The sequence below is a fragment of the Corylus avellana genome, chromosome 8 (genome assembly GCF_965113065.1).
Source record: "Corylus avellana chromosome 8, dhCorAvel1.hap1.2, whole genome shotgun sequence".
Lineage (NCBI taxonomy): Eukaryota > Viridiplantae > Streptophyta > Magnoliopsida > Fagales > Betulaceae > Corylus > Corylus avellana.
In genome coordinates, this window is record NC_142497.1 from 21,384,138 (window position 1) to 21,410,439 (window position 26,302).

General features: G+C 35.9%; 3 protein-coding genes across 4 annotated transcripts; all 3 read right to left on the reverse strand.

Moving 5' to 3' along the window:
• Nucleotides 1-503: 503 nt before the first annotated feature.
• LOC132163577 (uncharacterized) lies at nt 504-6,707 on the reverse strand. 2 transcript variants are annotated; one of them, XM_088519003.1, is made up of 9 exons: nt 6,354-6,707; nt 5,846-6,050; nt 5,371-5,461; nt 4,449-4,594; nt 2,902-3,145; nt 2,513-2,617; nt 2,319-2,429; nt 1,770-1,971; nt 504-1,227 (listed from the first exon to the last, which is right to left on the reverse strand). In XM_088519003.1, exons 1-9 carry the CDS (start codon nt 6,526-6,528, stop codon nt 731-733), a joined length of 1,776 nt encoding a protein of 591 aa, XP_088375129.1. In that variant the 5' UTR covers nt 6,529-6,707; the 3' UTR covers nt 504-730. The 2 variants fall into 2 exon arrangements, with proteins under 2 accessions (XP_088375129.1, XP_088375128.1); XM_088519002.1 differs by having other exon boundaries at nt 2,247-2,429.
• A 2,017-nt stretch (nt 6,708-8,724) lies between these two features.
• Nucleotides 8,725-15,465, reverse strand: LOC132164015 (uncharacterized). The gene is made up of 9 exons (XM_059574423.2): nt 14,971-15,465; nt 14,477-14,711; nt 13,832-13,922; nt 12,908-13,053; nt 12,202-12,445; nt 11,729-11,833; nt 11,463-11,645; nt 10,311-10,512; nt 8,725-9,577 (listed from the first exon to the last, which is right to left on the reverse strand). Exons 1-9 carry the CDS (start codon nt 15,146-15,148, stop codon nt 9,084-9,086), a joined length of 1,878 nt encoding a protein of 625 aa, XP_059430406.2. The 5' UTR covers nt 15,149-15,465; the 3' UTR covers nt 8,725-9,083.
• A 2,709-nt stretch (nt 15,466-18,174) lies between these two features.
• Nucleotides 18,175-25,234, reverse strand: LOC132164014 (uncharacterized). The gene is made up of 9 exons (XM_059574422.2): nt 24,856-25,234; nt 23,323-23,557; nt 22,480-22,570; nt 21,699-21,844; nt 20,960-21,203; nt 20,446-20,550; nt 20,179-20,361; nt 19,190-19,391; nt 18,175-18,958 (listed from the first exon to the last, which is right to left on the reverse strand). Exons 1-9 carry the CDS (start codon nt 25,010-25,012, stop codon nt 18,435-18,437), a joined length of 1,887 nt encoding a protein of 628 aa, XP_059430405.2. The 5' UTR covers nt 25,013-25,234; the 3' UTR covers nt 18,175-18,434.
• Nucleotides 25,235-26,302: the final 1,068 nt, after the last annotated feature.

Here is a 26,302-nt window from a genome sequence, read left to right on the forward strand (position 1 = left end):
AGATGGAAATATAGAGAAATCATTGCGGAGGTTCTCATGCTATACATCCTAAAAAAACGAACATATAGAGGTATGGGAAGTAGAAGATGTATCATACATTTAGTCTGTTTGGTTTAATAATTTCAAAACACACGGTTTAAAGAAATAGTGATTTTAAGACGTGGTTAATGAAAAAAAATTCTAAAAACACAATTAACATTTGGTAAAATTGCAATCAGGTCTTTAAAATTGCAGTTTGGCTTTTAAAATTTTACGTTTTTAAAAATGAACGCTTTACGATTTGAAAACGTAAAATTTTTAATGTTTTCAACCCACTAATTTTTTTAAAAATGCACTTCCAAACAAGATATTTTCCTCAATTTTGCTTTAGAACACGCAAACTGAAATACAGTCACTTCTTAAAGACTTCATACCCTTGCAGGCAAAACAAATCAGAGTAGTAGACTACATCAGGATTTAAGGCACACGTGGCATCAATAAAACATAAGGGATGCTATTAGGGAAAGAAAGACGAGTTCACAAATAGTACATTTATATACACATTTGGACACCACACTAACCCAAAACATAAGCTAATGGCCTTGAATCCAGTTAGGCACATCCCACATATATGGAGCTGAACACGGCCAACTTGGATATCAATGGGAAATCTATTCATGGACGAGCTGTTTCTGCATAAATGATTTTTGAGAAACCCCATCTTTTAAACCAGCCTTGGCTACACAACTAATCAGTTCAAAGATTTCTCCTCTTTGTATGTCAACCCAAAGCCAAGAGGGAATAAAGGGTCATACGAGTTGACTTCAATATGCAAAGGCAGTTGTTCAACCTGTTTAAACCATGTCACCGGTAATCGGCCCTTGAAGTCATGATCCCCAAAGACAACATCAGCAATTCCCCCTCCTTCACTTCCAGGCAACCAAGCAGCAATTAGTGCATCTATCTTTTCTAAAAGCCATGGCTCTAAAACTAAGGGTCTTCCAGATATCAGAATCACCAATGTGGGAATATTGTCAGCGACCGAACTTATTATGTCAGCTCCATTAAAGGGGATTACTAGCTTTCCCCGATTATCACCACCATTCTCTGCATAGGAATCTTCACCAACAGCTAAAATTGCAAAAGAGAAATCCCGGCGTGTTAATGTGTTTGCTGATGGATATTCCTCATAAATTATTTCTGTTTCATCGCTCACTGCTTCTTTAATAGCATCCAAAATGGTTGTGCCTAAAATGCAATGCATCATAAGTTCAATGTTAAACTGCATTCATGGTATTACGTCCAGAAAGAAAAATCCAAATGGTGAATATATTGTCCATAGATGCTTTCTTACAACAAATTTCCAATAAAAGATAAAACTATTTGTTGCAACAAAAACGGGAGAACTTGACAGGACATAACAAAATATATTTCCTTTTTTAACTATAAGATTATTTCTGTGTCCTTTCGTAGGAAGCTGGGGCAGATTTTAACCTAGACATGCTCATAGAGTAACATATTGCATGATTCTTGACAAACAAAGACAGATGTACGATCATATATCACTAAATACACAGAATGAACAGCGCAGATGTTAAATGGCTTCAGTAATAAACTGAAAGTGGATAAATAAAAAACCAATCTTACAAAGGTAAAGCAAATAAGAAGGAAAATATCAACAAGTAGCATGATGAATATAAATAACAAAAAGTTACAAAGCTAAATATCTTGTCACTTTGATTGTGAAAGTTAACATATTGCTTAACACTTAAAAAAGTGTAACTGCGTACCGATTGTAATTCTGCCACTTTTTCCATACTTGTTGGCTGTCCACCCTCCGCACTGATATCCAAGATCATCAGCATGTGTTCCAGCAACAAGAATTCTTTTCGCATTTTTGTCTAGTGGAAGAAAAGGTTTCTTAGGATCCTTGCCATTTTTCAAAAGAACTAATGACTTGCGGACTGCTTCACGTGCAATATCTCTATGCAACTGCAGAAAATTTCAAAGATAAAAGTTTTTCTCAACTTTGAGGTAAAAAATCATTTGCAGTTACATATTGTAGTTGGACGCTAATTAAAAGCATTCAATTATATCCACCATTGATTATAATATGATATATTGTAAAAAAAAAAAACTGGTTCCTGATTCAGAAATTGTTTTTCTTCCTCAAGTTGTATGTTTATCATATATGGAAGGGCAGAAAAGGGGTCAAATTCAAGGGAGAGATGACTATTAAGCTTGATGAAAAAAGATGCAAAAGTTACCATGCAACCAATCGTGTCGAGCAAAGACCTATCTGTAAAAGGAAATTCAAAAACACCAGCAAGAAACTTCACTCTAAGTATTCGTTCAACAGCATCATCAATCCTCTCCATTGGCATCTCCTGTTCTTTAGCCAGAGATATCAAATCCTTCACAAATGATTCATATCGATAAGGCACCATCACCTGCATATTTTCTCAGTCAGGAATAGGAAGACATAAATAAAGGCAACTTTAGTTTAGGCTTTGATTTGGAGTTCAAACTCTACCATGTCTATTCCTGCCTTAACAGCAGTGCAAATGCTCTTTCGATAGTTTTCGACACGAGGTTCATTAAGTTCGTCAATTCCTTCCCAGTCAGAAATTACAAAACCCTGCGGCAGAATATTGACCAAATATTTTTCTAGATGTACAGTAACTGTAATCCCACAACAACACCAAAAACACAATAATAAAAAGGAATTTGACTACAGTTAGCAATTTCTCTCATCAAATTGATCAACAAGAAGAATATTTGGAGACTGAAAATCCATGAACCAAAATGTGCAAAACTATTTTTGCAGTAGAATACCGAAATTGCCAATTATAGTACTGTAAATTGACAAGACAAAAAGTTGACTTTTTTTTCAGAATATATGAATACTATCAGGATTTTTACCTTAAAACCTAGCTTATCTTTTAAAATTTCTGTCAGGAGGAAATGGTCAGAATGCAGTTTACGTCCATTCCAGCTAGAATAGGATGCCATAATAGTTGAAACACCCTGAGAAATACAGTCCAGATAAGGTGCCATATGGATCCTCTCTAGGTCCTCATAAGATGATATAGTATTCCCCTCATTTTTTCCATTTTCAGTGCCCCCATCTCCTACAAAATGCTTTGCGCAAGCAATAACGTTGTTTCTGGATATCAAAAGTGGGATTATGAGAAACAGTCCAACAAATGGCTGCTAGCAGAGGAATTGGCAATAGAAGGAACGAAAAAAGGTGAATATAAAGCTTGGAAGTATGAAGAGTTATATTAGTTGTATTACTATTTTTAAGTATCAAAAGATATGTGAACAGGACAACATTATTTTAGGCACACTATGTTAGGTTTTTAGTGTTGGCTAATTCGGTGCACAAAATACTTTGATGAAGTTTGACAGAGCTCCGTTCTAAAGCGTCGTTCGAACGGAAGATTTCTTGAGAGATCCCTTCTAAGCTCCGTTCCAAGTGCCGTTCGAACGGATGAAGAATGACGTCTTTCCAGAGAGCTTCGTCCTATTCAGCATTCCAAGTTTGTTGTTTGGACAAGCCGCTAGAAGAAAACCTTGTTTTCAAGGTTTAACCTAGTACCGTTCGAACGGACCACTTACCCATTTGAACGGATTTCCGATTTCCACAATATTCTGGAATCAGATCCCTTTCTTGCTGCTCATGATTTTCAAGTCTATTTAAGGGGACTTCTAAGAACGAATTTGTAAGGGTTTTGTATTATACAATTCATTGTGCTAAGAGACAGTTTTAGATTTAGAGCTTCAAGTTAGTTCTCTCTTAGAGTTTAGGTTGTCTTCAACCATCAACCATGAAAATTTGCTGAAGCAATATTGAAGTTCCAAGAGACAAGATCAAGAAGAAGAATTGCTTAGAGGGAGTCCATTACAAAAGTTTTGTCAGTGTGATTATAGGTACAAATTAATTCTTCTTAGTAGATTGATTTTCTGGGTAGGCTGCCGCGGAGTGTTGTTACTTTTAAAGACTTCTTCAAAAGGTTTCCACTTCGTCACTAAAATATATGTGCCAATTGCTCTACGGCTTTTCATATTCTGGTGATTGTTTGGTTGTGATTGGTTTGTTTTTTAATTCTGCATTATATTGGCATACACCTATTCAACCACACTTCTAGGAGTAGTTTGGAGTCTTGTTTTATATTTTCATTATAAAATACAAATAGGGAAAAAGAAGTACGAAAAGTTTATCCTTGAGTCCCAAGTGAACCTCAAAAAAGTTTTAATTTAAGTGCCTGAGACTCATTGGTTTGAACAAAACAAAAAGAAAAGGCAAAAATTAGTTCTTTAGTTGTCATATTTTTTGGCCAACTAGTATGTTATGTATTTAAATTGACGACGGATTCGGAAAATGAGCTTGCTTAATGAGTAAATTGATTAAATATACCAAAAGTATAGTCATTAAAGATATGAGGATATCAATGACTTTTCTCTACCTTCCAGCCACAAAAGGGTAGCCTTTTGGGTGTTCATCAGGCGGCTTGCCCTGCAAGCCCGTGATCAAGGATGTCATCTCTCTAACAATTTCAGTGTCTTCACTGTAACTCTCGTAGCATCTTCCCCATCTGGGATCTCTGCATACCTGCCAGAACCCACGTAAATGAATTTTTTCAAAAATTTGTTATTAACAAACAGAAATTTTAGAGGAAAAAATGCGAAGAAAGAAGATGGGAGAGCAATATGAATCTATGTTTTGTTCAAACTCCAGCTCACAGTATGAAATCCAAGGTATGGTATCCCATTGGAAGATATTAACGATACAAATAATATGTCTCATTTATATATTAGATCTTTTAGGTCCTACAATTTTATCTGAAAAAAAGTCACCTTGCCTCAAAACTATGGTTTATAATTTTATGATACACACATAATTTTGTACTTCATATGGCAGGAAAGAGAAGTCTGGTGGAGTAGTGCACCTTACTCACCACATAAAGCGGTATATATAATCCAGGATCCTATGATCAATAATGCAAAAATGAGGATTCATATGGTCTTGCACATCATCATTGTTTACAATTTATATGGCGAGCTTCAACCAAATGACACGATCATTTTTTAATAAACAAGTTTGTTAATTTCTATACACTACAATAATGAACTAAATTATTGAAATGACAACAACATTCAAAGATAAAACTCACTCAATATCATCCACAGACGTTGCCAAGCATAAAGAAATTGCGAAATCAGTGAACAACCACAATCTTCTTCCAATTAGAAACCAATTAATAAATTGCAAGCTACTTTGTGTTTACACCAAGTTGGGTTACTCATAATTTGTATCATGCTTTGAAACTTAATTTATCAGTTAACTCAAACAGTGCAATCACTTCAAAACAAATTTATAATACTTACAGCGACACAGGGAGCAAAAGCATAGTGAATGCCTGTTGCCCTAAGTTCAAGTGCTGTTGCTTCACCAATCTTTCGAACCAAATCTGCATCCCTATCACAGAGTGTAAAAGTATAAGTGGTTCTGAAGCTACAAGACCAATCACCTTCCATTTGGCTGCTAAGTAAATTTCAAAGAATTAAAGAAATAGTAATAGGTTAATTGCTACATCAATAGATTTTCTTTTTTTCAACAGTTTCACATCAATTAAAGAGAGAATCATGGAATACTACTGCTGCTAGTATTGAGGCCAGGATTGTTGAAATGTAGTGGTTTGAGTGCAATGTATGAATTGAGGATCTATGAAGCTAGCTGTTTTAGCCCTTTTGTTTTCCTTAGATATTTGTTTCTTTCCTTGTGTGTATTTTAGTTTTTCCAAAAAAAGTGACTAATTATGTAAGAAACCCAAGGATCCCAGGGACACAGTCTAACACTAACCTGGTAGCTCCAAGGCCAACGTTGTGAGGAAATATAGTGGCGCCATAGATACTATTGTTACCATGAACCGCATCAGTCCCATATATAAGCGGTATCCCAAGCCGCGACTCAAGCGCTTTCTTCTGAAACTTGTCAACCATGTCCGCCCAATCCTCAGCCGATGGATTCTCTTTGGGTCCACTTCCAGGAGCACTGAGAATACTCCCTACAACAATAGCTCACCAGTTGTATGGAAAAATGCGTAAATGAAATATCCATTCGTCGTTCATAACAATCACTCACTCCTGACTGACAATTACCAACATGGAGTTTAACCATTCACACTCATTCCCGTATACTACACATGTAAGTGGTGATTTATTATAGTACAAGAACAAAGGTATTGACTTCAAACCTTTATTTTCAATCTAAACAATTTACGTGTTACATGTAGAATCTGAGCCAAATACGTGAGAGAGAGAGAGAGAGAGAGAGAGAGAGAGAGAGAGAGAGAGAGAGGAGGGTGTACCGATGCAGAGGTGTTTGATGAGGTCGGGGTTGGGTTGGGCGATGATGCGCTCAATCTGGGTCATCTGGCCGACCTTCTCTTCCAATGTCATTCGAGAAAGAAGGTCTTTGACACGAGCCTCTAAGGGTGCATTGGGGTCTCTGTAAATGCAATCCATGCCAGCCGCTTCGCTCATTCTGATCACTCTCCTCTGCTTCTACTCAGAGAAGCTGAGAATAAACAGACACTAGTAGAGAATGCAATATTGACTATGAAGTAGTTCTAGAGATTACTGTCTTTTATAATGACGGGAAAGGCGGGTAGTACACCTGAGAGAATCTCCGGTTATGCCGGCTTTTGCTTCCATTTCTTGCATAATTTAATATTAGTGATAATGATGGTGGTATATTTTATCTTTAACCAAAATTAATTTTATGAATTTTTTATTTATTTTAGTCCAATGCCTACTGCCCACCATTGAACCTTCGGAGGAGGCTCTCCGATCCCCCCGGCACCACCAGAATCTCTAAAAGAGGGGGACTTCAATTAAGCCAGTCCTCCTTATGAAGTGGCTACGGAGATTTCCAAAGCAAAGAAAAAGCCATGGTGCTCATATTTGGCTGCTAAGTACCTCTCCAATGGTGAAAACCAATTAAGACAGTGATTTTGATGGTTTTGTTGGTGATTTTGGCCGGCAAAATAGGTACCTGACAAATAAACAAGTATCTGTTTATCTTATGCATGTAACTATTTTTTATGATGCTTAGGTAAATCTTATTATAAAAAAACATGCATAGGATAAATGAGTCGTAAACAGATCATGACATGCACCTATTTTGTCAGCCCGACTCATTTTGCTGGTGGTTTTATCATAAGTATTTTGTTAATGATGTATTTTGTCAAGATGAGATAAATTATTTGGTGTAAATGGTTATATTATTATTATTATTATTTTCTTTTGTGTTTCAAGCTAGAGAATAACTTCAATACGGTTTGGGCATAAAATCAACCTTTTGTGCACACTAATGAGGAGTTGACGCCACACTAATGAGGAGTTGACGCCTCAACATGGAACATGTTAAGAAAAAAAAAATAAAAAACTAAACCACTTGATTATATAATTTATATCAAGTTTAATTAAATTTTTAAGAGGATTTGCATTAAGAAGCGGAGGCAGCTCGCTGCTTCGTTAGATTAAAATTTAATAATAATTTATTACAAATTTAATAAATATTTTAAAATTACATCAATTTTAAAAAGGTACGATAGGAACAGAAAGAATACTGTCCTCTAACATTACTCTTTATTTAAATAACATTATTAGATTTTTTAGCACCATTCCCTTATTTTATTTAAAGAATCCTTGGCCTTATAGCTGCTTTAAAAGCAAGTATAAACGTATAGAAAAACTCAAAGCCACGTGCATGCATCATCTCTGAAGATAATAAAAAAAAAACATATATAAATAATAAATAAGCGATGATAATAAAACAAGCTTATAAAATAAAACCAAAGCAACTCCATATTGTTCCCAAGAGGTAGCTCAATCGGCTGAGACCACACTTAATGAAGTGGAGGTAACTAGTTCGAATCTCGCTCCCCCTCTTGTGTGGACATGTCAAAAGAGAAAAAAAAAAAAAAAAAAAAAGCAACTCCATATTCCAACCCCACTAAAAAGATTCTGGAGCGCACTAACCACTTATAATAATCCCCTTCACGAACCGAGATAATGGACCTAAGGACCAGGGCCTTGAGATGGTGGGCCTAGTAAGGGCTTTGATGAGGTGGTTATTCTCGGACCCATTTTACCTACGTTTTCCATTTTCTTTTGTGTTTGCTGCATTATATTTGGAACTCAGGAGGTGGTCGAGGAAGTTATTCGGGTAGTGCGAGAGTGAGTTAAGAAGGGATATCGTGTGTTGCATGCTAAGTGAACTCGGGTTTGATGGGCCTTAAGGCCTACTTGCAGATCCTTAGGCCCAACAAAGAACATAAAGGTGTGGGAAGCGAAAAATGTATCATATATTTAGTTTGTTTGGCTTACTTCTTTCAAAACATGTGGTTTGAAAATATAGTGATTTCCCAATGTAGTTAATGAAAATGTCATTTATAAAGATGCATTAGAGTTTGGTAAAGTCGTATTTAGATCTTTAAAGTAGTGTTTTTTTTTTTGACAATGCACATCTTTACTTGCAATTTGAAAACATTGATTTTATTCACGTTTTCAAACGTGACACTTTCCTAGATTTTGTTTAAAAATAAGCTTTTGACCTACGGTATCGTAGGGGTCAAACGGAAATACAATCACTTATTAAAGACTTCATGCCCTTACAGGCAAAACAAAATCAGAGTTGCAGACTACATTATGATTTAAGGCATATTTGGATAAGTAAGACAAATAAAACAGAATGGATGCCATTATTCATAAGATTAGTTGATATCTTGAAAGTATGTGGGGAATGTGAGGCAGTAATAGATGAGACCCAATAACAAGCTACCATGACGTATCCATCCTCACTGCACATCCCACATATAAACAGCTGAACACGGCCAAGTGGCTTACCCTTATTCAACAAACCATATAATTCATCTTCAGCAAAGAGCATAGGTGGGGCTCATGCATTGTTTAGAAGGTAATAACTATAAGCTAGTGGGAATGCGGCTGTTCATATATGAAGTACTGACAACTTTGATACCAATGGAAAATCTATTCATGGACGAGCTGTTCTGCATAGGTGATTGTACAACTAATCAGTTTAGAGATTTTTCCTCTTTGTATGTCAACCCGAAGCCAAGTGGAAATAAAGGATCATACGAATTGACTCCAATATGCAAAGGTAGTTGTTCAACCTGTTTAAACCATGTAACCGGTAGTCGGCCCTTGAAGTCATAATCCCCAAAGATGACATCAGCAATTCCCCCTCCTTCACTTCCAGGCAGCCAAGCAGCAATAAGTGCATCTGTCTTTTCCAAAAGCCATGGCTCTAAAACTAAGGGTCTTCCAGATACCACAATCAACAATGTGGGAATATTGCCGGTGACTAAACTTATGTCAGCTTCATTTAAGGGGAGTACTAGCCCCCCCAGATTATCACCAGGGGTCTCTGCATAGGGTATTTCACCAACAGCTAAAATTGCAAAAGAGAAATTCTGACGTGCTAAAGTGTCTGCCGTTGGCTCTTTCTCATAAATTATTTCTGTTTCGTCACCCACTGCTTCTTTAATAGCATCCAAAATGGTTGTGCCTAAAATGCAATGACATCATAAGTTCAATGCAAAAGCACATTCAAGGCACTACGTTCAAAAAGAAAAATCTAAATGCATGAAGTTTATGTCCATAGATGCTTTCTTACAACAAATTTCAAATAAAACATCAAACTATTTGTGGCAACCAAAATGAGAGAACCTGACAGGACATAAAAAAACATTTTTCCTTTTTTTAACTGTAAGATTATTTCTTTGTATCCTTTTATAGGAGCCTGGGGAAGATGTTAACCTAGACATGCTCATAGACTAACATATTGCATGATTCTTGACAACCAAAGACTGATGTATGATCATATATCACTAAATAAACAGAATTAACTGGTAAGCCTTTGAATATTTTCGATAATTTTCCACAGATAAAATGCAGTTCAGTGAAATTATTGTGAAAAAGATACATTTTCCAAGTTTGCCACACACTTCTTTGACCAAGTTAAATGTGACACAAAACATGTGCATTTTATGATGAGCTCTTTGTGTTAGTAGGGTTGGAGTGAACGCAGATGTTAAATGGCTTCAGTAATAAACTGAATGCTGAAAAGTAAAAAACCAATCTTACAAAAACAAAAACATTAGCACAATGAAAAGCAATAAAAATATTAGCAAGTAGCACGATGAATATAAATAACAAAAAGTTACAAAGATAAATATCAAGTCACTTTGATTGTGAAAGTTAACATATTGCTTAACACTTAAAACAATGTAACTGCATACCGATTGTAATTTTGCCACTTTTTCCAAACCAGTCAGATGTCCACCCTCCACACTGATATCCAAGATCATCAGCATGTGTTCCAGCAACAAGAATTCTTTTCGCATTTCTGTCTAGTGGAAGAAAATTTTTCTTAGGATCCTTGCCATTTTTCAAAAGAACTAATGACTTTCTGACTGCTTCACGTGCTAGATCTCTATGCAACTGCAGAAAATTTCAAAGCTAAAAAAAGTTTATCTCAGCCTTGAAGTAATACATCATTTGCAGTTACCTATGATAGTTCGACGCAAATTAAAAGCATTCAATTATATCTACCATGCATTATAATATAGAATGCTACTGTTTCTAATCCAATATCAGGATCTACTCATCCTCAGTATTAAATGGTTTTTGAGAACTCTAAGAGGCAGCATTGTCACTATTTCACGCCTTCATGGCCTTTAGAAATCCTTCTTCATCTTGCCTTCTCCTCTCCCTTTGCCTTTCTCTTTATCCTAGATCATCCACAGTCTGTCTGTAGCTGCCAGTGATCCATTCTTCCAACATAATGGTAATTGTCATTTTTTCCTAACATTTCTCTGCGATTAAGGGTTTCAGGTGATAGTGAAGTCAAAGTTTGTGTCAACGGCAACAACTATTTCTTACAATGAGCCACTGTTTCAGGCCATCCCACCATTCTCCCTAGGGTAATGGCAATAATTATTGATTACAGTGATATTGAAGTCAATTTTTTTTTGATAAATAGTTAATTTATTGAAAAGCGCAGAGGGTTGTAACACTAGTATTCAGGATGCATACAAAGAAAGGCACCACTAAAAGCAAAAAGAACAAAAATCCACAAATTGAGGCAAAGTAGAAGACTGTGAAACATTCAAATTTTGTGGCAAAGAGAAAAAAAGGACCTAATTTTTTTTTTTTTCATTTTCCTATTATATATGAAAACAAGAAAGAATCTAGTTCCTGATTCAGAAATTGTTTTTCTCCCACTAGTGTATGCTTATCATAGATGGAAGAGTAGAAGAGGGGTCAAATTCAAGGGAGAGATGACTATTCAGCTTGAAGAAAAAGGAAATGTTTTTGCTTTTCTTTAGGATAACGCATTAAAAACATGCAAAAATACCAAAACACCATGTGTTAAATACTGCAAAAGTTACCTTGCAACCAATTGTGTCGAGGGAAGGCCTATCTGAGGAATTAAATTCAAAAAGACCAGCAACAAACTTCACTCTAAGTATTCGTTCAACAGCATCATCAATCCTCTCCATTGGTATCTTCCCTTCTTTAACCAGAGAGACCAAATCCTTCACAAATAATTCGTATCGAAAAGGCACCATCACCTGCATATTTTCTGAGTCAGGAAAAGAAAGACATAATAAAGGGAACCTTGGTTTAGGCTTTGGAATTGGAGTTCAATCTCTACCATGTCTATTCCTGCCATAACAGCAGAGGAAATGCTGTCACGATAGTTTTCGCCATGCGGTGCATTCAGTCGGTCAAGTCCTTCCCAGTCAGAAATTACAAAACCCTGCAGCAGAAATATTGGCCCAATATTTATGTAGATGGTCAGCAACTGTAACCACAGAACACAACCAAAATAATAATAATAGAAGGAATTTGACTACTGTAATCGCTCTAATAGCTCCCATCCCCCTTCCTGCAACCTAGCGCTCAAAAACCCACATAGAAGAAAGTAATCGAGAAAAAAAAAAAGTGAAAAGATAATTAGAGGTTATCCTGTCATCAAATTGATCACCAAGAAAAATATTTTGAGACTGGAAAGCAATGAACCAAAATGTGCAAAACTATTTTTGCTGTAGAATACCGAAATGCCCAACAAGAAAAAAAAATGATTTTTTTTTTTAAAGAATATATGAACACTATCAGGATTTTTACCTTAAAACCTAGCTTCTTTTTTAAAATTTCTGTCAAGAGGAAATGGTCAGAATGCAGTTTACGCCCATTCCAGCTAGAATAGGATGCCATAATAGTGGAAACTCCCAGAGAAATACAGTCCAGATAAGGTGCCATATGGATCCTCTCTAGGTCCTCATAAGACGATATGCTATTCCCCTCATTTATTCCCTTTTCAGTACCCCCATCTCCTACAAAATGCTTTGCGCAAGCAATAACGTTGTTTCTGGATATCAAAAGTGGGATTATGAGAATCAGTCCAATAAATGGCTACGAACAGAGGAATTAACAATCAAGGCATGTCTACAATATGAGTAGAAGGAACGAGTGAGTACAAAGCGTGAACAGGACAACATTATTTCAGGCACTACACAACTGGGGAAAAAAAAGCAGGAAAAGTTCTTCTTAGAGTCCCAATTGAATCTCAAACAAGTTTTAATTTAAGAGCCAAGACTCATTGGTTTGAACAAAACAGAAGGAAAAGGCAAAAAAATAGTTCCTCCAAAAAAAAAAAAAGGAAAAAAAAAAGTTCTTCAGTTGTCATTTTTTTGGCTGACTAGTCTGATACGTATTTAAATAGACGCTGAATTTGGGAAGGAGCTTGCTACATGAGTAAATTGATGAAAGACACCAATTGTATAGTCATTAAAGATATGAGAATAAAATAATATCAATGACTTTTCTCTACCTCCCAGCCACAAAAGGGTAGCCTTTTGGGTGTTCATCAGGCGGCTTTCCCTGCAAGCCCGTGACAATGGATGTCATCTTTCTAACAATTTCAGTGTCTTCGCTGTAACTTTCATAGCATCTTCCCCATCTGGGATCTCTGCATACCTGTCAGAACCCATGTAAATGAAGTTTCTCAACAATCTGTTATTCTCAAGACAGGATTCACATAGCCAACAGAAATGAGCAGCTATTGTACCCAGAGCTAGTTTTCTCCAGCCATATTCCATGGGTCAGTTGCCTAGGTCTCCCAAGGGTGAAAAACATTGCTCCAATTAACAACAGAAATGCCACACTATAATCTTTTCTGAAGAAATTTAAATATTAGGAGATGGATCACCTACAAAATCTTATTAAGAGGCCTTGCACACCATCGTTGTGTGTAATTTATATAGCGAGCTTCAACCATATGACACAATCATTTTCAACATTTAAACAAGTTTGTTAATTTCTTTACACTACAATAATTAACTAAATTATTGAAATGGCAACACCATTCAAATAAAAAAATGGGTCAATATCATCCTCAGATGTTGCCAAGCATTAACAAATTGCCAAAGCAGTGAACAACCACAATCTTCTTCGAATTAGAAACCAATTGCTAAATTGCAAGCAACTATGTGTTTACACCAAGTTGGGTTACTCATAATTGGTATCACGCTTTGAAACTTAATTTATCCGTTAACTCTAAAACGCCCCAGCTCTAAAAATAAGCCGTTAGTGGAATTATGTGAATTCTCACGTGACACCACTACTTATTAACATCCATCGCAGTGGAAATTACCAAGTGTATAAAATTTTTCTTTTCTTTCAAACTACAAACTCGCCTTAATACACAACAAACTCAAACAGTGCAATCACTTCAAAACAAATTTATAATACTTACAGCCACACATGGAGCAAAAGTATAGTTAATGCCAGTTGCCCTAACTTCAAGTGCTGTTGCTTCCCCAATCTTTTGAACCAAATCTGCATCCCTATCACAGTGTAAAAAGTATTAAGTGGTTCTGAAGCTACAAGACCAATAACCTTCCATCTGGCTACTAAGCAAATTCCAAAGAATTCAAGAAATAGAAATAGGTTAACTGCCGCATTTCTTTTACATTTAGCTTCCACAGAAATTAAAACTCTTTTTTTTTTTTTTTCTTTTTTTTCTATGTCTCAACCACTCAAAGATAAGCTAAGCTGGTGGTTAGCAAAAAAGTATATTAATTGATAGCTCTTGTCCTTCACCTGCTTACTCGGGTCCTAAGTTAAGATTCAAAGTGTCATTTTGTTTTATTTCAACAGTTTCACATCAATTGAACAGAGAATCAGGGAATACAAATGCTGCTAGTATTGAGGCCAAGGTTATTGAAATGAAGTGATTTTGACTGCAATGTATGAATTTAGAATCTATGAAGCTAGCTGTTTTAGCCCCTTTGTTTTCCTTAGACATTTCTTCCTTTCCTTGTGTGTACTTTAATTTTGCCAAAGAGTGACTAATTATGTAAGAAACCCGAGGAACCCAGGGACGCAGTCTAACACCAACCTGGAAGCTCCAAGGCCAACATTGTGAGGAAATATGGTGGCGCCACGGATACTATTGTCATAGATACCATTGTTACAGATACTGTTGTGACCATGAACCGCATCAATCCCATATATAATCGGTATCCCGAGCCGCGACTCAAGCGCTTTCTGCTGAAACTCGTCAACCATATCGGCCCAATCCTTAGCCGATGCATTGTCTTTGGGTCCACTGCCACCAGAACTGAGAATACTCCCTACAACAACAGTTCACCAGTTGTGTGGAAAAATGCATAAACGAAACATATACCGTTTTTAATCACATTTAAGTGTTTTTTTTTTTTTTTTTAATAATTAATTATTTAACTTGGTACAAAAACAAGTACTCATCACTTCGAACATTTACTTTACAATTTATCTTTGATTTTAATTAAATTAAATAATGTTTCCACTTTTTTGGGATAACCGTCTCTCAAACAACGTGTGTGAAAGAGAGAGAAAGAGAGAGGGGGGTACCGATGCAGAGGTGTTTGATGAGGTCGGGGTTGGGTTGGGCGACGCGGCGCTCAATCTGAGTCATCTGGCCGACCTTCTCTTCCAATGTCATTCGAGAAAGAAGGTCTTTGACCCGATCCTCTACGGGTGCGTTGGGGTCTTTGTAAATGCAATCCATGCCCGGCGCCGCTTGGCTCATTCCGATCAACCTCCTCCTCCTCAGTCCTCGGCTTCTACTCAGAGAAGAGAATAACAGACACTAGCTACAATGTTGAGCATGAAGTAGTGCCACCAAAGTTTTAGAGGTAGCTGTGTTTAGTTTAATAATTGCCGGGAAAGACAGGTAGTTAGGGGGGTTCTGTGCCTTATCTTCTTGTACTAGCTAGCTTGGTTGACTTAAATCGGGCCGCTGATCCTTTTTATCATTCGTTAGGTGGCTGCTCGTCCAATTGTTTGTCAATTGTCATGGAGCTCGTCGTCTTTTTATGGTTTGTCAATTACATTCAGATTCAGGTGCCTTACCGACCCTTCTTTGTCAAGACTCAATCCTCACAATGATTGGCAGAACTACTGTAATGCTATTAACAGTACTACTTGAAAATAATTGGAACCCAAATACAGTAGTACGTACTACAATTTTTTTTTAATATAAACCAATTATACACTTTTAATTATTTAATCAATTATTAATTATTACTTCAATATAAATGATTTTGCAGTAAAAGTTAGGTTAATGTTATAAACTGTACTTTTATTTCACTGTTATCTCGCATTTACTTTACTATCTCGGTAACAATGTCAATTAATTTTTAAATCAACCATTGTTTAAAAAATAAAAAAAATAATAATAATAAATAAAAAAACAACACTAAAGATTGATTGAAAGTACCATGTTAATATGGTGGCATCATGTGGTGAAATAAAAGTATAGTTTTTAACATTACTCTAAAATCCCTTGAATTAACTCTTATTAAACAAAAAAAAAAATTAAGGATTTATTGGCATTGTTACATCAACAATATAAAGTAATAGTAAAATAAAAGTGTGATTTTTAACATTAAATATTACATTTTTATTTCATCACTATTTTACCCTTTTGACATGACACTATTACTAGCGTGGAACTGTATATTCTCCGGTTAAAATGAACTAGAGAGGATCCTAATTCCTACTAACGTAGGGTGGGTGGGTCAAATTGCTTGCAAATCATCAATGTGAGCATTTATATAATTTTTTCTCTACGGTGAGAGTATATCTAGCAAGGGTTTTCATTTTAACTACTCAAAATACAATATTTTTGTTTTTTTTTTCATTTTAGCTACTAATTTTTCACTACACACTCCAACAGAACATTTATTTTAACTATCTACTCTAATTAAATAGTATTTTAGTACTTTTCATCATTGATCGAGTATTTTGCATTTGGATTCTGTCAGAGAACAATCACTCATTCTCATAGATGAAGCCAAACTGTTAAAAAAGTTTACCTCATGCCAAACCATCAATCAAAAGCACCTCCAAGGGAGAAAAAGTAAGCAACGAAGCTTGTCGGTGTAGACGGGCGGAAAAAATCTAGGATGCTTAAATTAGTATGTGTTTTAGGAAAGGATTTAACTTCAATGCGGATGGGCTGCAAAACCCAACTTTTGCAGCCCCCAATCACCAACTGCCACATAAGCAAAATGCACAAAACTATCATACAGCCTAAAATACTAGATTTTTCCTCATTTCTTCTTATTCTTTCCATTTCTTCCTTCCTGCTAACAACCTCTCACATTTCTTCTTCTTCCTTCTTCTTGTCATTTAACAGAGAAAGGGTGAACCTTTCATTTAATAGTCATCTTCTCTGGTGTTAGGGTGATAAAATCCCTAAGGATTAATCTTCCACCTCTAGGTTTTAAATTTGAATCCAAAAAGGAGTTTTGTGGCATTAGAAACGATTTTTGAGGCGTTAGAAACGAATTTTGGGCATTAAAAATGGGTTTTTAGGCTGGGTTTTGTGGGTTTTTTGGCGGGTCAGGTAGGTTTTCTGGCTAATTCTCGTGGGTCTGGCCGTGGGTCTCACCAGACCCACGCTAGGGTCCAGCCAAATCCCCAGTATGGATCTTGCCAGACCCACGTCGTGGGTCTTGCCAAACCCCGGCGTGGGTCTAGTGTGCGTCGAGCAGCTTGGATTTTTTCTTTGTTTTTTTTTTTTTTTTTTTTTTTTTTTTTTTCATTTTGATCTGGCACTTTTGTTTTCAATTTTAGCTTTTGCATATTTTTTTTAGTAGATGAGATGTCACAAGGTGGTTGGATGCTGGAAAACACTACTTTTAAGGTCTGACCGCATGGTAGGGGCTCTCTTTAGGAAATGGCATGAAATGGAAAAGAGCAGAGTATTGGGAAAAGACCAAAAAAAACTTGGCATCATGCCGCATTTTATAACAATTGGTTCTAAAATGTTTGTCGCGAATTGTTCCTTGGGTGGTTATTCCCAAAACCATTTTACCCATGCCTTCCATTTTCTTTCTTGTTTCTTGCATCATTTTCGGAACTCTGGAAGCGGTTGAGGTAGTTAGTCGGGTAGAGTGAGAGTGGAGAAAGAAGGGATCTCGGGCGTTGCAAGCTCAATAAAAACTCGGGTTTAATAGGCCCTAAGGCCTGCTTGCTAATCCATAGGCCCAACAAAGAACATAGAGACATGAGAAGCAGAAGATGTGAAGATGTATGATACATTTCCGTTTAGTTTAGCGGTTTTAAACATGAGGTTTAAAAGAATAAAGATTTCAAAAAACACATTTAGCGTTTGGTAAAGTCATAGTTAAGACTTTAAAATTGTGTGTTTTAAAAAACACCCCCTTACTTGCAATTGGAAAATTGAATTTTTTGTTTTTTCCCAAACCGCCATTGTTTTCAAATGCACTCTCAAACTCACATTCCTCAATTTTGTTTAGAAAGATACTTTGGCTAGAAAAATCGCAGGGCCAAACAGAAATACAGTCACTTCTTAAAGACTTCATACTCGTACAAGCAAAACAAATCATAGTTGCAGACTAAATCATAATTTACTACTACAATGATTTAAGGCATATCTCGACAAGTGAGACCAATAAAACAAAATGGATGCCATTGTTCACAAGATTAGTTGATATCTTGAAATTATGAGGGGAATGTGAGGCAGTAATAGATGAGACCCAATAACAAGCTACCATGAGGTATCCATCCTAATTGCATGTCCACATATAAACAGTTGAACACGGCCAAGTGACTTACCCTTATTCAACAAACCATAATTCATCTTCAGCCAAAAGCATAGATTAGCTTCATGCACTGTTTAGAGGGTAATAACTACAAGCCAGTGGGAATGGGGATGTGGTAGAACATGGGTTAATTCATGTATGAAGTACAGACAACTTTGATACCAATGAAAAATCTATTAATGGACGAGCTGTTTCTGCATAAGTGGTTTTTGAGAAACTCCATCTCTTAAAGACTTTATACCCTTACAAGTTGTTTCTGCACAAGTTTAGAGATTTCTCCTCTTTCTCTTTGTATGTCAACCCAAAGCCTAGGGGGAATAAAGGATCATACGAATTGACTCCAATATGTAAAGGCAGTTGTTCGACCCGTTTAAACCATGTCACTGGTAGTCGGCCCTTGAAGTCATGATCCCCAAAGACAACATCAGCAATTCCCCCTCCTTCACTTCCAGGCAACCAAGCAGCAATCAATGCATCTATCTTTTCCAAAAGCCATGGCTCTAAAACTAAGGGTCTTCCAGATATCAGAATCACCAATGTGGGGATATTATTAGTGACAGAACTTATTAGGTCAGCTCCCTCCTTTACGGGGATTACTAGCCCCTCTAGATTATCACCAAAGGTCTCTGAATAGGGTTTTTCACCAATAACTAAAATTGCAAAAGAGAAATCTTGACGTGCTAAGGTGTCTGCCGTTGGCTCTTCCTCATAAATTATTTCTGTTTCGTCACTCACTGCTTCTTTAATAGCATCCAGAATGGTTGTGCCTAAAATGAAATGGCATCATAAGCTCAATGCAAAAGCACATTCAAGGAATTGCGTTCAAAAAGAAAAATCTAAATGCATGAAGTTTTTATCCAAAGAGGATAACAATGAAAATATTAGCAAGTAGCACGATGAATATAAATAATAAAAAGTTACAAAGCTAAAATATCTTGTGACTTTGATTGTGAAAGTCAAACATATTTTTATACTCTTGAAACAATGTAACTGCGTACCGATTGTAATTCTGCCACTTCTTCCTAACCATTTGTATGACCACCCTCCACACTGATATCCAAGATTATCAGCATGTGTTCCAGCAACAAGAATTCTTTTCGCATTTCTGTCTAGTGGAAGAAATTTTTTCTTAGGATCCTTGCCATTCTTCAAAAGAACCAATGACTTGCGGACTGCTTCACGTGCTAGATCTCTATGCAACTGCAGGAAATTTCAAAGCTAAAAGTTTATCTCAGCTTTGAAGTAATTAATCATTTGCAATTACATATTGTAGTTGGACACTAACATTCAATTATATCCACCATGCATTATAACATGATATACTGTAAATTTTTATAGCAATGAAAATAGTAATAATGCTAATGTTTCTAATCCAATATCAGGATCCACTCATCCTTAGTAATAAATGGTTTTTGGAACTCTAGGAGGTAGAATTGTCAATGTTTCACGCCTTCGTGGCCTTTAGAAATCCTTCTTCATCTTGCCTTCCCCTCTCCTTTGCCTTTCTCTTCATCCTAGATCATCCACAGTCTGTCTGTAGCTGCCAGTGATCCATTCTTCCAACATAGTGGTAATTGCCATTTTTCCTTAATATTTCTCTGTGATTTGGGGTTTCAGGTGACAGTGAAGTCAAATTTTGTGGCAATGTCAATAACTATTACTTTTAGACAGGTAATGAAAATAATTATTGCTTACAGTGATATGGAAGTCAAATGTTGTGGCAAAGAGAAAAAAGGACCTAATTTTTTTTTTTCATTTTCCTATTATTTATGAAAACAAGAAAGAATCTAGTTCCTGATTCAGCAATTGTTTCTCTCCCTCAAGTGTACGTTTATCATAGATGGAAGGGCGGAATGAGGGTCAAATCAAGGGAGTGATGCCTATTCAGCCTCATGGAAAAAGGAAATGCTTTTGCTTTTCTTAAGGATAATGCATTAAAGCATGCCAAAATACCAATACACCATGTGCTAAATATTGCAAAAGTTACCTTGCAACCAATTGTGTCGAGGGAAGGCCTATCTGAGGAATTTAATTCAAACAGACCAGCAACAAACTTCACTCTAAGTATTCGTTCAACGGCATCATCAATCCTCTCCATTGGTATCTTCTCTTCTTTAACCAGAGATATCAAATCCTTCACAAATAATTCGTATCGATAAGGCACCATCACCTGCATATTTTCTCAGTCAGGAAAAGGAAGACATTAAAGAAGGAAACCTTAGTTTAGGCTTTGGAATTGGAGTTCAGTCTCTACCATGTCTATTCCAGCCATAACAGCAGAGGAAATGCAGTTACGATAGTTTTCGCCACGAGGTACATTCAGTCGGTCAAGTCCTGCCCAGTCAGAAACTACAAAACCCTGCAGCAGAATACTGGCCAATTATTTATCTAGATGTACAGCAACCGTAATCTCAGAACACAACCAAAATAATAATAATAAAGGAATTTGACAACTGTAAGCGCAATTCACCCCCCGGCCCCCCCGCCCCAACTCTCTTCCTGCAACCTAGTGCTTGAAGACCCACATTGAAGAAAGAAAAAGAGAAAATAAATGTGAAAACAGAATTAGAGGCCATCCTTTCATCAAAAAGATCAACAAGAGGAATATATGGAGACTGGAAAGCAATGAACCAAAATGTGCAAAACTATATTTGCAGTAGAATACCGAAATGCCCAATTATAATACTGTAAATTGACAAGAAAAAAAAAAAAAAAAAAAAAGTTAATTTTTCCTATTGGAATATAAGAATACTATCAGGATTTTTCACCTTAAAACCTAGCTTCTCTTTTAAAATTTCTGTCAGGAGGAAATGGTCAGAATGCAGTTTACGCCCATTCCAGCTAGAATAGGATGCCATAATAGTGGAAACTCCCTGAGAAATACAGTCCAGATACGGTGCCATATGGATCCTCTCTAGGTCCTCATAAGATGATATGGTATTCCCCTCATTTATTCCCTTTTCAGTACCCCCATCTCCTACAAAATGCTTTGCGCAAGCAATAACGTTGTTTCTGTATATCAAAAGTGGGATTATGAGAAACAGTCCAATAAATGGCAGCTGCTAACAGAGGATTTAACAATCAGGGCCTGTCTACAATATGAGTAGAAGGAACGAGTACAAAGCTTGGAAGAATGAAGAGTTATGTTAGTTGTATTGCTATTTAAGAATCAAAAGATATGTGAACATGACAACATTATTTTAGGCACACTCCATATAATACAACTGGGGATAAGGAAGCAGGAAAAGTTCTTCTTAGAGTCCCAAGTGAATCTCAAACAAGTTTTAATTTAAGAGCCAAGACTCGTTGGTTTGAACAAAACAGAAAGAGAAGGCAAAAAAGTAGTTCTTCAGTTGTCATTTTTTTTTTGGCTGACTAGTATGATACATATTTAAATAGACGCTGAATTTGGGAAGGAGCTTGCTACATGAGTAAATTGATGAAAGACACCAATTGTATAGTCATTAAAGATATGAGAATAAAATAATATCAATGACTTTTCTCTACCTCCCAGCCACAAAAGGGTAGCCATTTGGGTGTTCATCAGGCGGCTTTCCCTGCAAGCCCGTAACAATGGATGTCATCTTTCTAACAATTTCAGTGTCTTCACTGTAACTTTCATAGCATCTTCCCCATCTGGGATCTCTGCATACCTGTCAGAACCCATGTAAATGAAGTTTCTCAACAATCTGTTATTCTCAAGACAGGATTCACATAGCCAACAGTAAGTATTCAGGGTATAAGATTTTATGAGCAGCTATTGTACCCAGAGCTAGTTTTCTCCAGCCATATTCCATGGGCCGGTTGCCTGGGTCTCCCCAGGGTGACAAACATTGCTCCTATTAACAACAGAGATGCCATACTATAATCTTTTCTGAAGAAATTTAAATATTAGGAGATGGATCACCTACAAAATCTTATTAAGAGGTCTTGCACATCATCATCGTTTGTAATTTATATAGCGAGCTTCTACCATATCACTCAAATCATTTTCAACATTGAAACAAGTTAGTTAATTTCTTTACACTACAATAAATTATTGAAATGACAACAACATTCAAAGATAAAACTCAGTCAATATCCTCCACAGACATTGCCAAGCATAAACAAATTGCCAAATCAGAGAACAACCATAATCTTCTTCCAATTAGAAATCAACTGCTAAATTGCAAGCAACTATGTGTTTACACTAAGTTGGGTTACTCATAATTGGTATCACGCTTTGAAACTTAATTTATCGGTTAACTCAAACAGTGCAATCACTTCAAAACAAATTTATAATGCTTACAGCCACACAGGGAGCAAAAGTATAGTGCATGCCGGTTGCCCTAACTTCAAGTGCCGTTGCTTCCCCAATCTTTTGAACCAAATCTGCATCCCTATCACGCGTGTAAAAGTATAAGTGGTTCTGAAGCTACAAGACCAATAACCTTCCATTTGGCTGCTATGTAAATAGAAATAGAAATAGGTTGATTGCTACATTTCTTTGCCATTAAGCTTCCACATAAATGAAATCTCTTCTTCTTCTTTTTTTCTATGTTTCAAGCACTCAAAGATAAACTAAGCTGGTGGTTCAATGCTGGCATTGTGAGAAATTATAGTGGTTAGCCATTGATAACTCTTGACGTTTGTTAAAATATTAAGTAAATGATTAATTAACTATTTCCTATTAATCTAAGTTAAGGTTTTGAATTAAGCGATAATTTAAATTAGTATCAGAAGATCCCAAGCTCAAACCTTGTCGCCGTAATTCACTTCTCATTTTAATTAAATATAAAAGATTAATTAATTAAATGATTAAATCAAGAATTTCCTATTAACTTAAACTTTTGAAATAAATCTTTTACCTGTTTACTTGGGTCCTAAATAAAGATTCAAACTGTCATTTTGTTTTCTTTTTCCAACAGTTTCACATCAATTTAACAGAGAATCAGGGAATACTACTGCTGCTATTATTGAGGCCAGGATTGTTGAAATTAAGTGATTTGATGCAATGTATGAAACTAGCTGTTTAAGCCCTCTTGTTTTCCTCAGATATTTCTTCCTTTCCTTGCGTGTATTTTTGTTTTGCCAAAAAGTGACTAAATATTTAAGAAACCCAAGTAACCCAGGGGCACAGCCTAACACAAACCTGGTAGCTCCAAGGCCAACATTGTGAGGAAAAATGGTGGCGCCACGGATACTCTTGTCATAGACACCATTGTTACAGATACTATTGTGACCATGAATCGCATCAATCCCATATATAATCGGTATCCCGAGCCGCGACTCACGCGCTTTGCTCTGAAAGCCGTCGACCATATCGGCCCAATCCTCAGCCGATGCATTCACTTTGGGCCCACTGCCACAAGCACTGAAAATACTCCCTACAACAATAGTTCACCAGTTGTATGGAAAAATGCATAAATGAAACATAGGCAAACTTATTTTCCTTCTTCTTCCATACGCCACATGCGCACGCGTACAGACAAATATTCGTTAAGTTTCTGGTCCAATTGAGAGTTGCTACACTTAAAAACAAATCCTTACAATCCTTACAAACACGTAAGGAAAAAGGACAAAAAAACACCCAAAAAAAACAATTATATTTATTTTGTCTTCTTTCTTGCCGCATGTGTTTGTAAGGATTTTTTTGTAAAAATTCTTTGTAAGTCTAGTATTTCTCTAATTAAATAAGTTTGTGTAGCTTATTAAAATTTGAAAATAAATAATAATTTAATATGATATAAAAAAAAAAAAAATCCTATCTTGGAACATTTACTTTACAATTTACTAATGTAAAAATATCATGCAATTAGATAACGTGACAGTATAAATCAGTCATTGAATTAATGCTTGTTTTTTACATAATTACTCACTAATTTTAGGTAAATAGTTTACTTTCTATATTTCACTTGTTGAAAAAGAGTTTGAATACAAGCTTGTAAAGATTAAATTTTTGAAAAAGATTTAGCTTAAGTGCGGTAGTTTTTATAATTGTATTAAACTTTACGCTCTCTCTCTATTTCTCATAAAAATTTAGAATTAAATTAGAACCATTAAAATCACTATCTTTTTACTTTGACTAATTCAAAGGGAAACGATAAGTTTTCTTCTTGTATTATCTTGGTATTCTCTTGACCTTCACTCTAAACGGATGTTATTTTAAAAAAAATCAAGAGAGAGAAATAAGAACAAGTTTCCTTTTTGTTTTATTAAAAAATAACATGCACCTAATATTAGGAGAGTATTATGAGAACACTTAAGGTGCGTTTGGGGTTGCGATTTCATAAACAAAAAGTACAATTTTAAACTAAATCGCTAAAAATGAATTATTTGTGATTGTGTTTTTAAAAAAATTGCGATTTGAAAAAGCATAATGTCTAAGTTTTCAAATCAAAGCTAATTAGGTGTTTTTTTAAAAAACGTACAATTTTAAAATTTAAACTACAATTTTAAATGCTAAAAGACTATTTTGCCAAATGTGTAGCTGTGTTTTCGAACCACAAGTTTTGAAATCCCCAAATGAAATTCCTTTTGAAATAAGTAACAGTTTATTGTAGCGAAAGAGCAAAGATCCTTTTTTCCAAATGCGTGAGGATTTCAAGTTTAGTGCACCGCTTTCACTTTTTGGGACAAGTGTGGAAGACGTGAGAGAGAAAGAGAGAGAGAGAGAGAAGGGTACCGATACAGAGGTGTTTGATGAGGTCGGGGTTGGGCTGGGCGATGCGGCGCTCAATCTGAGTCATCTGGCCGACCTTCTCTTCCAATGTCATGCGAGAGAGCAGGTCTTTGACCCGATCCTCTACGGGTGCGTTGGGGTCTTTGTAAATGCAATCCATGCCCGGCGCCGCTTCGCTTATTCCGATCAAGCTCCTCCTCGGCTTCTCCTCAGAGGAGCAAATAATATATTAGAATATTGACTATTGACTGGTTCCACCGAATTTTGATTGCGGGAAAGACAAGTAGTTATGGCTTCATGGGCTTGGGATTGACGTTGGCGATCGAGGCTTCGGCTTCGGCTTATACCCACCGTTCGTTGGTTATCTCCTGATGGACAATGATTGGCCCATAGGGTTATACAATTGTCTATTTTCAAAGAGGTTTGATACGGACACAACACAAACTCAATTCATAGCCAACTTCTTTCCTACGTACAAAAAAATTTGAATTTTAAACCAAACAAATTATCTTTTTTCCCAAATTTTCGGAATCCCAAAATCCTCTCTCAATTTCTTTTGTTGTTAAATGACACGTAAGAGAGAAGTTGGTCATAAGTTGAATTTATGTTGTGACTTTAACATTTTTCATTTTCAAATTATTAGAAACCACTATAACATAGTGGTTGGTGTTAGGTACTATGATGTTTTATTTATTTATTTATTATAAATTAATAATTAATGAAACAATTATAGTGACTAATTTATCAATTATATATATATTAAAGGATGTGACATACCACTAAGGAAGTGAAGGCAGAACTTCTAACCCACGGGCGACTCAACGGAGTCAAAGGAAGAGTGTCGAATGGTTACGTACTTTCTTTGACGGGTCAATTACGTTCAAGGAAAGTACTAAACCTTAGCAAAGATGTTAATGTCACGACTCATGACCACCAAAACGCTATGACCAAGTCTATATTATTATTCAAAATAATTTGTCAAAATTACTATTAAGGCTTTCTAAAATTTGTTGGGTTTTTATTTTGTGTTTGCAAATTTACATGTCAAAGCGTAATTAATGTTCGCAAATAGTTTGAATGAATTAGTGCATAAAGCTCTATTCAAATACCCAAGAGCCGAGGACAGAGCCAGCCTTGAGAATGGGCATGGGTCATGGCTGAAAAAATTTAATGGGCAAGGGCCATCAACAAAAAAAAAAAAATAATTTAACCATAAAAGAGTTGTTTTTACCTTATATACAAAAAATAAAATAAAAAAAATTGTCATTTAGCCCCTGCTAGTCCCCCCCTTCCTCCGTCCTTGCCAAAAGCTAATTGGTTCCTAATTTTTTTCTTAGTTTTTTCAAACAAGCTTACATAATTTTGGATTTTGGTGATTAATTATCTCTGTTTAAAGTTAATAAATTTGCTAATCTAAATTATGAGATAAGATTGAGATAATATATGAATT